Genomic DNA, 13,851 nt, shown 5'->3' on the forward strand with positions numbered 1-13,851 from the left:
ATGGTGCATGATGTCGACAAAAGTTGTTGGGAGTAGTGGAAAACGAATCTTATCTCATAATGGGCCCTCCCTGTCTCTCTATTATTACCCATCACGGCCCATTCTTCAACATTTTATACTACTCCTCAATGCTAACAGTTAATAAATTAATTCGTCAAATTTAACTAACAATAGTTAAATATATATAATTTTATTTGAATCAAGTTTGACTGGAAGAATCAATTCTCAAATTCTCAGCATGAAAATACATTCTAAAATTTTAATTATTAATAATATGTATTCTTTACTTTACTTGTATTAAAAATTTAATAAAGTGTTATTATTAATATAGAAATAAGACAAATTATTTAAATTTAAATTATGATGATAAAAAAGAGAGAAAAAATGACAAAATTATTCTTTGAAGTGCGACATAAATCTAAGAAAAAAATGTTTTTATTTGTTTTTATTAGCGCAGCTTGGTAGCCTGTATAGAAGTAAAATTTTCGGTTACAATTCTATATCCAAACCGGAAAAATAATTGAATTTTATCAAGAAATATAATTTTATTTCAGTATATTTATAGTGTAAAATTTTGGACACTATTATTTATTCACATTGTTACGTATAATAAATTTATTAATTTTGAAAAAATATATTTTAAATTTTTATGTTTTCAATCAAATATAATTTTTATTTTATAATAACTATCTTAAAAATTACTTTGGAGAGGATTTTGAATGAATTGATAGTAGAAAAAATATTAATTGTGCGATAATTAAACTTGAAAAATATGAATCTTTTGTCTTACCCGAGCACCCTTTAAGAAAAGGTTATTGGATCATAAGTCTCTTACCTTGGAAGCCCAGCCCAAAGATTGGGTCATAGAAAGAGAAAGACTTTGAAAAGCAAAAGGCGTTGACGTCACGTGACTATGTTGATTGCGCTAATAACACGGAACGCATCTCTCTATACTCGTCGCCTTCACTGCTCCAACCTTTCTTAATTCAATATTACTGCTTTTAATTAAGCTGCTATTAAATCATCTCAACTTCTCTCATCATTAATCACTTCATTTTCATTCTTTCTCTTTGTATTATGCAATACTTCCAACTTCCAACCCTCTAACTTTATGATTTTTTTAATAAATTATTTTTAAACTAATATTCAAATTCTTTTTTAAGTTAACATAACTTCACTTACTTTATTTTTTAATTATGTAATTTAAAATATATTTTTTTAAACATTATATTTATTTTTTTAAAATTTTTTTTAGTCCTTATATTTTAAAATATATTTTTTAAGTTTCTATAGTTACATTTTTTTTATAAAAAAAATAGCCTTTATTATTAATTTTTTAACATTTTTTTTGTTTTATATTGATGCGATATAAATTTTCATTTTAAAATAATAAAAAAAACTGTTTTAATAATAAACGTTGCATGTAAGCGTACATATAACAAAAGACATAATTAAAAGTAATTTTAATAAAATATTGACATCAAACGCATAAATTTAAATTAAGATTTCAATCACATTAATAAAAAAAAGATAATGTTAAAAAAAATAACAATAAAGACTAAAATAATTAAAATAATATAAGCATAGTTATATATATATTTTTATATAATATATATTTAAATTTAAAATACTTTTTATATAAAGAGTCATTATTTATTATATCACTTTAAATTCACGAAATGTCAGGACGGACCCTGATAAGTTATATTAACTTTATGTCTTAAATATTTCAAGAGACAATTTTGTAATTTATAGTAGTTTATTTAATTTATGAAGTTATAAATTATTATAATTAAAGGATAAAAAATGTGTAAAGAAGTAAACCATATCATTATCCAATAGAATATCAAAAGTTGTTAACATATGTAATTCAAAGTATTATTGTGTTAAGTATTAAAATTCAATCTACACTTTGAAGCATGTGTGATTATTTCATAACAAAAACAAAATCACAAAAACCAAACTAAACTTCAATACGTGATAATTAAACTTAGTGAGGCACATGTTGGTTGAAGTTGAAGCCTGCATTGGCCAATAAAGAGGCGAAGGATCTCAAATGTACGTAAAGGATAGTTCCAAACCTAATACAGCTTGGAAACATACTCGTTGGAATCAGTCTCAAGCATGATCATAGTCTGGGTTGCGGGTGTGACAAATAATGTTCTACGAAATGAGCCCAGAGAGTGTTTATTTTAGCAAACTTGAAATAAGTTGATAGAGAAAATTCATTTTTTTTAAGTGATATCTTGAAATGAGTTGACAGAGAGGGAACATTTTGAGCAGAAAGGGTGAAAGTGTCTTGTATTAAGTGGGCACTATATATGATGAAGCTGTTCAAATGAGTGGCCATGAGTAAAAATTTAGTGTTATGCACAGTTTAAGTTAATTTAGCAAAATAATTACCGTTGAATCTCTCTAGATAAAAATCAAACGAATATTTAGTAATCAATTTATTATTGTGATTGAAATTGTGTTCGGTGAATGTATAAATATTTTATACTTCGTGATTCAAATTGCATTCATTCACAATGAAAATATTTTGAAGAAAGACCAAAGATGGACATACTCTTCAAACCCGTGTGCATGAATCGTGTTGTATAACATGATCGTTAAAGACAAACGATATAGATATGTTGTCATTTTTTATATATTATGATTATGTATACAATCACATATCAACAACTAAAGTATTTTATGTTTTTCATCACAATTTTGCAAAATATTTACAAAAAAAGGGTACATGTTTGTGAAAAATAAATTTATTTAATGTCAATTGTATGAACCACAAAATGAAACCTCAAATATTATGTAACATAAGGCTTATAAAAATAAGTTGAAGAACTCATTTAAAGAATCAAACATTGAAATTGAAGACGCTCTAAAGAGTATTCGTAAAATATAAATATATAACACTTGTCTTAAAAAGAAATAAACATAGTCTGTAAACTAGTTAATTAAATGTGTCCATACCTAAAGTATTGAACAAATCACTCAAATGACTAGTATCTTTGACAAAATGTAAACAGCAGGAAATTGAAATTACGGGGAAGGTTCCACATAGGTTTAATTAATAATTTTCACAAAATGCAAACGGTAAGATTCCATATTGAAGAATAGGGGTGAGCATTAAACCGACACCCGAACCGAACCCGAAAAACCCGATAAAAAATATTGTTTTTGGGTGGGTTCGGGCGGGTCTTATGGGTAAATCGGGTTAAAATTTTGATTTTATACGGGTTATATTGGGCGAGTTCGGTTTTAAATTTTTAAACCCGCCAAAAACCGAACCCAACCGAAAATGAGATAAGTTTAAATTTTTATTACTTTTGTATAACTAAATAACAATGGTCCAAACTTAAAAGTTTTTATTTCAAATATAATATAGCCATCAATTTGTAACTTATTTTTTTCCTTTTTCTCATAACTTAGATATTTATTTTGTCTTCTCCTTCCTCATTCAACTTCTCAACACACTAGTCCATTTTTAGAGTTATCTTTTTGTTTCTTTCTTTGTCTTTCTTTTCCATCTTCTTATCTCCATTTTGAGTACATTTTGTGTGACTGTGATTTCTTATGATTTTGTAATATAACTTTATATTTCTTTTTCATGTAACAACTATGAATTTTGTTATCTTTTATTTTTGCTTCTTTAGTTTGTAAATGTTTCAACTACGAATCTACTTACACCATCTATTGTCACCTTCATTCTATTTTTATACACTATTTTAAAAATATTTTTTATCGTTTTAAGCTTCATCTTCCTTAAGATAAATTGGTTTACAAAAAAATTCAAACCCGATTATACCCACCCGCTTAAATCCGAATCCGTTTCAACCCGAACCGCCTCAAATCGAAAGCTCAGTCGGTCGGATATGGGTCACATTTTTTCAAAGTCGGTTAACAATGAGTTGGACATTTTTCACCCGAACTCGACCAAAGCCACCCGTTGCTCACCCCTACTGAAGAAATATTTGTATATTATTACTCAAGCTCCTTTGAGAATGAGAAGTCAAATTACTCAAACATTTCAATTGTATATATACCATTGCTTTTTTTTTTACTAATCATATATTGTAGGTGAAAAAATATTTACTATTTTTTATCAGAAAATTCATCTGATCACTTTTAATAGAAAATTTAGCTTTTGTTTTTCTATCTTCAAATCTTTCAAGTCTTATTTAAAACAAAAAAAATGACATTTGATAGATATATAACTGGTTTTTCCGATAAAAGGAAGCAATGACATCAACAGATAAGCATTTCGCATATTATTTCTCAGAACATAATACCGAACTTTGAAAAATAACAAATAGATGACGAAATAACAGATACGTTTTATTGGGTCAAAAAACACTGCTCGTTCATTCCATTTAAATTAAATGGCTCGCAAAATCTGGTTAGTTTAATCAAGAATCTATGTAACTTGGATAAAAATCTGGAATGAACTTTATTACATGTTATAGTACTAGTCGTCCCAAACTATTAAAAATGTGGAGTAAATTGGAGTCATAGATCTACGAATCAACCCAAGATTGAAAGATCATATGGGTTTAATAAATTAACATCTGTGTATATTAAGATCTTGTGGATCTAATAAATTGGCATCTGTGTGTAATATATCATACGCATCTAAGTGATCTAACTGATCATCTATAACAACACATATCTACTAGATCTTAGATAATTTGTTAACCCATAAACATGGAGAACGATAAATAATGAAGGGTTTCTTGTTTTTTAACGAAAGTTGGTTGTAGAAGCCACATGTCCAGCAAAAACAACAAAAGTTAACACGACATAAATATTAAAAAGAACGATCAGAGGACCCTTCATTCTTAATTTCTGACACCACTTGCCCTACTGCATGCGTTGTGTCTTAATCTTATCTGTACTCAAATTCAAATTTACATTTTCTGTAATCAATCAAAAAGTGCAACATCAATCTCTACCGTTCATTTTTCTTATATTAAAGTTTAATGAAATATAAGTTTAAAAATACTTCAACCCTTCGATTATGAATGCAAGACCTGAAGTCATGTAATCAACTGCACAAAATCATACTCCATTAATCTGAATTCTGAACAGTTTTTAAACATCAATATTAAGTAAACGACTTTATTAACATAAATATTTAGAAATGAAATTAAATAAATAAATAAAAATAATTAATGAAAGATCTGATCTGACGTTCACGTATATTTTCTCTCTTCTGCATGGTACATTGTTGATCGAGTTGATAAAATTTACTATAGACAGTAAAATAATATTTTTTTTCTCTAAATATTTAATATAATTATATATTTAAGATTCAAATTCAATATTATTAATTAAGCCAAAATAACCTTATAACAATTAATTCACATGTTGGTCAGTAAAGTAAAACTATTTAAGTTTAATTATTATTTTGGCTACTGTAATTTTATAAACTTTCTTTTAGTCTATTTAGTTAAATATGTTTTATTTTAATTTTTATACATACTCTTTTTTTTTTAAAAATAAAATAAAATTGACGTCTATTACTATAAATATTAAAAAGTAAAATTTATGAAATTGAACTAAATAAATACAAAATTAATAAGAATTAAAACAAAATATTTTTTACTATAGGAACTTCGATCGACATGAAATTTACCAAATTATAGAAATCAAAATTTTAATTAAAATAAATGTTTATAAAAAGTATTTATTACAATTTTATAATTTTAATGTAATAAGTATTTAATTTTGCGGTTAAATAAGTTGACTTTAAATTATTATAACTTTATTGTTTTTTTTAATTGCCATACAATGCTATTAAATACGCATTAAATTAAGTCATTCAATTATTCAAAAATTTATTAATTTTTTATCAAAAAAATATTAAAATGTTGACAATGTGCTTTGAATTTAATTCTATATATATATATATATATTATCCAATTTAAGCATTAGAAAAAATGTTTTAAAATACACAAAAGTATTTATTTTTAAAGATAAATCATTAGTTTAATCATTAAAGTATTTCTCTCTCCACTAAATAGTCTTTAAATAATGAAATCAGATAAGTAATTTATGTGCAACTTTGATTTTGATGCTTGCCAATTTTTGTTGTTTTTGTTTTTTATTTCTTTAAATTTTAACATATTATTTTTTATCCTTGTAATAAAATGACTGAATTTTTATTTTAATCTTAATAAAATATTTTTATTTGATCTTAATCTCTCTAAAATATGAATATATTTATTGTTACAATAATCATTTTAAATTAAATAAATAATATACAATTTAGGAATTTAAAAGTTATCAGATAACTCTCATGTCACTAATCGATGAATCTTAACTTTCAGTTAAACATATGATTACTTAATGAGTGTCATATAATGGTAGGAACCAAAAAAAATAATTTCATATTTTGAAGGATAAAAATTAAAGAATTGTTTTTTATAAAAATCAAAAATAAAATTCACTCATTTTATAAGAACTCAAAACATATTTAAGTTTATTAAAAAAGTATACTACATAGTCTCCTAAATATTAAAAATTAAATATATTTAATGATTATTTATATAATTTTATAACTTTAAAAATTATTTATAAGAAAGAATAACACTCAAAGCACTAAATTAATTATTTATTCAATCAAGAAGATATAACTCAAATGATTGAGTGAGGATATAAGTATTGTAAATCCTTGAGTATTTAATGCGAGGTCTAGAGGTGGAGGAAATTGTTTCCCCTCCACCTGAGGTGGAGTCTGAGGTGTTAGCGGACATAGCTGGAGGTCCGTTTGTTAGATTGTAATTTTGTTTTGTTTTTCTTTTTGTCGGTACTTTACCAAAAAAAAAAAAATCCTTGAGTATTGAATTTGACTCCATATTTTATATATATATATATATATATATATATATAATAATAATAATTATTATTATTATTATTATTATATTATTTATTCAATTTTTAATTAAAGATGAATACCAATGTTTGTTGTTTGTTGATTCGATTGGTGTTGTGGTTGGCCCTGTTTAAGATATAAATAAGGTCTCATATCGATAAAATAAAAAAAGAAATAGTAATTTATAAGACACGTATACTCCAATGATAGAAAGGCCTAAAAGCAAAATCGTGAGGACTTAAATGTAAAACAGACAATATCTCACCATTGTAGAGTTATGTGTAAATTAACTTTAATATAAATATATCCAAACAAGCCTTCAAAAAATAACCCTAATAGGTCCTCAAGCTTTAAAGTCTTAACTTCGAGTATTGGGTTTGATAAAAAAAAAATGACCCTCAGAGAGATAATCTTAATGTAATTGAAGTTCAACTAATCCCTCTTATACCTTGTTTAAAATCAAATTTGTTTATAATTTTCTTTCCACTTTTTTTTTTGGGTGATGACTATGCATTGTTAATATAAAAACTTTTACACGGTGTAGACTAATAAAAAATATTATTAATATGATTTTTAAGATAATTATTATAAAAAAATATAAAGTAATTTGTGATTAAAAATCCAATGTTTTACATTATTAATGCATTTTTTTTATTATTATCATAATTGCGTATAATTGTAATAAATTAGGGAGTTGCTCCTATAAATTTGAAATATTGAATGGTTTTGAAAGGTTTCCTATGTAGATCAATTAATTAAACAAATGTAAGATAATAATGTTATATTAACTTTCCTAATAATTTTTCTTTTGTTGATAAATTCTTTTCAATGAAACCTTAACAAATCGTAAGATATTGGTTTGAGATCAAAGTAAAAGAAGATAACAACTTGAGATCTTTCCAAAATTAGCATCAACTTTATCTTCTTTTTCTCCCTCTAGTAGTTTTGGCATTGCGAACAACTTCTAACCCTTGTTCTAATATGAAGATTTTTTTTCACAAGAATACGAATAATGGAAGTAGACATAATAGCGAGCACTAAATTTTAAATCGAGTGACAACGTAAAAAATAAAAGGAGGTAATAGTAAAGAATTTTCAATTGTAGGGTGTACATGTTTAAGTTAGAATTTCCAAAAATTAAAAAAAATGCAATTTTTTTTGTAAAAAATTAAGGACCAAATTAAAATATACAATAGTTCAATATTAATACAATGCAAAGTAATGATTGAAAATTGATGACGTGACAAAAAGTCAAACGACAATTCTAAAACCCTCTCAAAATGTTAGGATAAGGTAGAAATTATCAATGTTATAGACTGAGATGTAAGTAGACTATTTTTAATGATAAATTATTAATATATATTATATTTTTTCAAAAACAAATGTTTATACAAGTTCTGTAAAATGTTTATACAATTCAAGTTCTAAAAAATTAATGAAATACTTGGATATTATATATTGACTCATTCATGGTTATGAAAACAGCGAATATAAATTTTACATAAATATTGTTACCATAATATTTTCACACGTAGTTGTTTGCGGATTCTGCTTCTATTATGTAGCGCTGCTTTTGAAGGAAAAAAGATGCCGAAGAGCTTCTACTATAGGTGTCTGGGTTCTCACTTCTAAGCCTGGCCCAATTCAAAGATGCGTCAATATATCTACAGTATCTCTTAGTTTTTGTTGGTCTCTGTTTATATGCACAAGACCAGCTCGGCATATTTTATTGCATAGATAAATGTTCGAAGTCTCTAGCTAGGCTACCAGTGTCAAGTATATATGTCCTATCATCTGGAAGCCCAAATAAACATGATAGCATATCCTAACTTAGTTCAGGCCCATTTATTTCACAGGACAAGGAAGGAGTAAACTACTATCTTGAGTCAGGAGACACCTAGACCTAGAGATTAGTTAGAGTCAGATTACTGCATGCCTGTTTATTTTAGATTTTCAACATTATAAACCATGATAGAATAGAAGCTATTAGTTATAATTTTTACATGTAATTTTTACTTTGATTCACGTTTTGAACATGGAACCAAATACGCACTAGGTAAAAGTGCATGCTTATTTCATGACCTGATCTCTTAAAACCTAAAAGGACATATAAATTTATTTGATAAACAAATGGAAGTGAAATATATTCGTATTAAAAAAAAAAGTACAGGCAGCTAAGAAATAGACTACACTAGAAACATTACAACCGCAATGAGAAGTTGCTTTCTTTGCAAAGTATCAAATGGTATCATTGCAAAAGTACCAAAAAAAAAAAGTAAAACCAAAAAAAGTAGTATGATTACAAAGAATACTTTCTCTTTGGTTGCTTGGATTGGGAACATGAGACGTATTATGTATGTAAAGTTCAAAAATGAAAATGTCAAACTTGACGGGAAGAAAAAAGAAAGACACGATCGACGACTACTGACCACATTCTCCCCCAAGAATCCTGCTCTAGATCTCATCTTGCCGCAAGCCTCCTATTTTTGTTTTGTTTTTGTTATTTTAGGCTTACTTTTCATTGGAAAAGTAATTATTATTTAGGTGGTGGTTGTCCATGTTTGTAATTACACAATGAAGAATATTATTATGTACCATTTACGTTTACTCTGGCCAGCAGACTATCTTTCGAGCTTCATTGTTCTGGGCTTAGGCTGTGATACGACAGCTTTCTCTTGCTCAGTAAGTGCATGGCGGAAATGGCATCTATGGCCATAAGGGCAGACAACCCCAGCAAGGACCATCCTGCAGACCTCAGTTTTGTAGCGTGGGTGGCGGATGACTGGGCGAAGCTCCCCAATACCGTGAGCAAATTGGCAGTGGTCTCCATATGGGCATGTGCCAGTTTCTTGCCACTTATTGCACAGCTCAGTCTTGAACATCCCTTGGTTATACACTACCATTTCAAGAGGCTCTTCCTCTTTCTGCCCTCCACGCACATATACCTTTTGCTGTACCATAGCATAGCAACATACACAAAAAATCAACAACCAAATAGCATAAATTAACAATTAAAAACAAATAAATAATCCTCCCTATTCTTCAGAATGGCAACAATCAGATCTAGCTAAATTAGATATATATCATCGACGTATTCTCACTAAATGTTCCATTTACAACTTCAACCATATAATTGTCAAATGGTTTTCTAGATTATATGCTTGATTATGCATTTATATTTCGGGATCCACGTGCACAATATATTATGTATACCTTCCACACGCACTAATTACGTTAGCTACTAAAATGACATCTTTATGTTCTTGGCTGACAAAGACTTTTCATCATACAATAAAATATATTTGCATCAATTTCACCCTACCAATAAAAATCGATAAAGTCATCTCACAGGTCATTAGGTATTTTTTGTTTGTGGCTATTAAAACGTTGAACTTACAAACCACTACCAACAGAATGACAGATCTTCACAGTGCTTGTCTATCATAAATATTTTAAAAATTTAGAGGTGCAAGAATAATAATAATAATAAAACTATTTAGTGGACGTTGTATGGCTAGCTCCATCTATATTTTTAGTCTTGCTATTTTATATTTCAAAATTCAGAGATTGTGAAAAATAATTATTCAATCACTTAGATATATAATACTAAATACCTATGGCTCCATGTATCCAGAATAATTTTACTCGGAACATGATAGAACCCCACCTAACGACCCAAAAGCCCAGGATGCTGGCCACCAAACAGGGTTACAACTGTCACAGAAAGGTTTGGGCTACTACTACTTTCTTTTATGCCTCACAGCAACTTGAGCTAATGGGTCCGGTGAACCCGAATGCTAACTAGAGTTGCACACTTCCAAAACAAGCACACGCAAATGAAAACAACAACCACAAACCACTCCATTCGTTGCAGCTACCAGGTAATGACATAGACAAGCAAGGTTTTACTTCTTTTGAAAGGAAAATAATTAGCAACTAACAAGCACGTCAAGTACGGTAAATAACGATAAAATCAATAATCTCACCGCAAAACAAATAAGATAATAATAATATCAATAATTAATAAAAAAGGAAGTTAGCATGTGTGTGTGTCCTTACAACGGCTTCAGGTGGAGTGGCGGAGGTGCGTGGACGAGTGGCACCTTTGTTGCGAGAGGCGTTATTGTTGGCGGCTAGAGCCGCAGACTGAGCCATCTTCAAGTAGCCATTGGACCTCACAGATATGCTCTTAGGGAGAGAGAACCTCTCCACTTCCACCACGTTATTCTCAATAACGCTCGTTGGACTCTCGTCTGAAATTTCCTGCAGCTCCTTGTTGCCATTACTATTCATGTTGTTATGACTATTATTAATATTGTTATTGTTGTTATTCCAATCGGCGCAGTTCTCTTTACCCTCTCCAATGTGCAGGCCGCGGAAGCTGTGCGCCACATCAAACAGCGTCGGTTGCGGCTGGCCGGAGGAGCCGCCGCCGCCATACTGGTTCTCCAGCGAGGCCTGGATGACGAGGTGCAGCTGCTTCTGCAGCTCCTTGTTCGCCGCGCGGAGCTGGCCGTTCTCTTGCCGCAGAGCCTCCACCTCTTTCGAAGTCTCCACGAGGCGACTCAGGCACATGCTGTGACGGTTCACCATGTCCTGGTGCTTCTGAATCACGCCCGAGTCGTACTGAGTTGACTCGGAGTACGGATACAGCGAAACGCCACCGCCGTTCGCGGAGAGTGACGCAATGCTGTCGTTCGACAAGGCCGAGTACAGTGAGCTGTAGACGCCGCCGGGTGACGAAATTTGACCGGCGGTGACGGCGCCGAATCCGCCGTTGGCGGAGGGGGAGCAAGCGTCCTTATTATGCATCTCTGCGCTGCAAGATCAGGCAATAAAGATAGTAAGAAAAATTTCAGAAACGTGACGGTCGTTTAATTAGTTAACTGGATCCTTCGATCGATCGAGCATTAATTAAGTCATGTTTATATAAAATTTCAGATCATAATAAATTAATAACCGGTTCGTTAAAGTTTCAGAGAGTGCGATCGAAGAAAATAACGAAGAACTAATTAGGATTATTCAAGAAATGTCGATGAAATGATCGGTAAGTCCAACATGCAAATTATTGTGTGAGAAAGTTAACTCAGAGGGAAATTGCGTTGAGATTAAAGAAGCTATACTCTCCGAAGAAGAAGCGGAAAATCTGTTGAAAAGCGCTCACCTCGCAGCTGGTTCTGAGGTTCTCTTTTAGAGTGAGGAATTTTAGAAAGAGAAAGCGATTTGAGAGAGAGAGAGAGGTGGAGGGAGAGATTTTATAGTGGTGATGGTTGAGGCGTGTGTGTTTGGTGCGAGGGAAAGAAAGAAAGAAACCGTCTCTGACACACTTCCTAACAGAATGCTCTTTCGGACCTTATGCTATTTTCGCGCCTTCCCCTAATTACCCCTACTCATTTCCAAAGATCGGAGAAATCTTTTTGGCCTTTTTTGGTATTTTAACTTGGTGTCTTCCTTCAAACTCGAATTCCTCTCTTAAGTATTAGCGGGTCATAATATTCTTTCTTTTTGTTTTATGAAATAATAATAGTGTTCAGTTTGCATCTTACGGGTACTAATTTGATTCCTGCAACCCTTTTCATTTCGTCTAAACTCAATTCACCCACATAATAAACTATAATCTTTTTAGCAATTATTGTTATATACATCCTTTTCTATTCATTTGTTCTTAAATAATACTATATATAAATTAATGTTTAATGTCGAATCCATATGCACTCACATCAATAATTACTTAATGCAGAAACCAGCTAGTACGGATTTTTGTTAATTACTGTCTTTGTTAGGAAGCACTACTATAAATAAGATAAATACATTATTAATATTAAATATTATATTTTTAATTGAAAATTCTATTTTAAATTTTTTGAACAGTACGTACCTTAAAAATAATGGCTGAGAAAATCAAAGTAATATTCTATATAAGTAAATGTATCACTTGAAAATTGTTGATACGACCAAAATATGTAGTTGAACCGGCTCAGCGAATTGACATCTTGCACGGATTTTTATTCACCTGAAATATTTCTTTAAGCGCATCATACATTTTTAAGAATTCAAATTTTAAATCCAAGTACTAATCATGGTAGAAGTTAGATTGATGTTACATATAAAATAATCATACAACAAACACTAAATTTATAAATTCTTGGAATGTTTTTTAAAAACTAGTGATATCGATGTGATGTTTATAAGTTAATTCTTATCATTAAAGGACATCAATTTGGTCATAATAAATAAATAAATTTTGGACAAAGTAGGTGTTAAAGGAACTTATCATTTAAGGACGAAATGGATATTTTAAAAAGCCTTCAAAGAACAAAATGAAAGTTTTCTTAAAATCGCATATGCAGATATAAACTAAAACTACAGACGCCAATAGCTGGAGTTGGAAAAATAAAATGTTATGGTTTTTAATTAGTCTAATGAAGATTCAATCACATCAAATTGCTACATTGGGTCCACCTTATATGATTTTGAACATAAGATAAAAAGAAGTAATATTTAATTGGTTGTAACAGAAAGATAATAAGAGGCGGAAAGAGTTTAGAGGGCGTATTCAAGGTGCAGCTAGTTGCGGTTAGAGCAGCATTTGATTATATAATGCTTGAATTTGAAGTTAGTAATTTCATGGAGGGTAGTGGCTGGTGGTCTAGGCTTTGCATTGGTTTCCCATTTTCAAGTCAGGAAGTAAGTGGATTAAGACACTTCCACATTAATTCATTTAAAGCCCATCATGGTCTTTCTTTCTTTCTATATGGAATTGGAGGGATTGCTTCCTTATCACATTTACAACAACCTCTTCCTCTATTCGCTACTCTATCAAAGTCTGGTATCGAAATGTTTGTTGAATAAAATAACACTCATCCAAATAGATGCTCTCGTTAATTTCTTTCTCGATAGGCAAAACCCAAATCCCTTCCCACGTGTCATGGTTGTTAAGTTAGCCATACAATTCTTCTCAAATAATATCTTTTCATAAA

The 13,851-nt window shown here is 29.8% G+C and overlaps 1 protein-coding gene across 2 annotated transcripts; it reads right to left on the reverse strand.

Moving 5' to 3' along the window:
• Positions 1 to 9,002: 9,002 nt before the first annotated feature.
• On the reverse strand, positions 9,003 to 12,305 carry LOC109813077 (Zinc finger C-x8-C-x5-C-x3-H type family protein). Of its 2 annotated transcripts, none has more exons than XM_083060269.1 (3): positions 11,995 to 12,305; positions 10,931 to 11,690; positions 9,003 to 9,822 (listed from the first exon to the last, which is right to left on the reverse strand). In XM_083060269.1, exons 2-3 carry the CDS (start codon positions 11,681 to 11,683, stop codon positions 9,493 to 9,495), a joined length of 1,083 nt encoding a protein of 360 aa, XP_082916395.1. In that variant the 5' UTR covers positions 11,684 to 11,690; positions 11,995 to 12,305; the 3' UTR covers positions 9,003 to 9,492. The 2 variants fall into 2 exon arrangements, with proteins under 2 accessions (XP_082916395.1, XP_082916396.1); XM_083060270.1 differs by having other exon boundaries at positions 12,036 to 12,304.
• Between the last annotated feature and the right edge of the window lie 1,546 nt (positions 12,306 to 13,851).

Source organism: Cajanus cajan, chromosome 7 (genome assembly GCF_000230855.2).
Source record: "Cajanus cajan strain Asha chromosome 7, NIPB_CcT2T_4, whole genome shotgun sequence".
NCBI classification, from domain to species: domain Eukaryota; kingdom Viridiplantae; phylum Streptophyta; class Magnoliopsida; order Fabales; family Fabaceae; genus Cajanus; species Cajanus cajan.

Coding starts and splice junctions, on each gene's coding strand:
- LOC109813077 (XM_083060269.1), bottom strand. CDS start 11,683: ATGCATAATAAGGACGCTTGCTCCCCCTCCGCCAACGGCGGATTCGGC. Junction 9,823..10,930: donor CCACTCCACCTGAAGCCGTT/GTAAGGACACAC, acceptor GCTATGGTACAG/CAAAAGGTATATGTGCGTGG.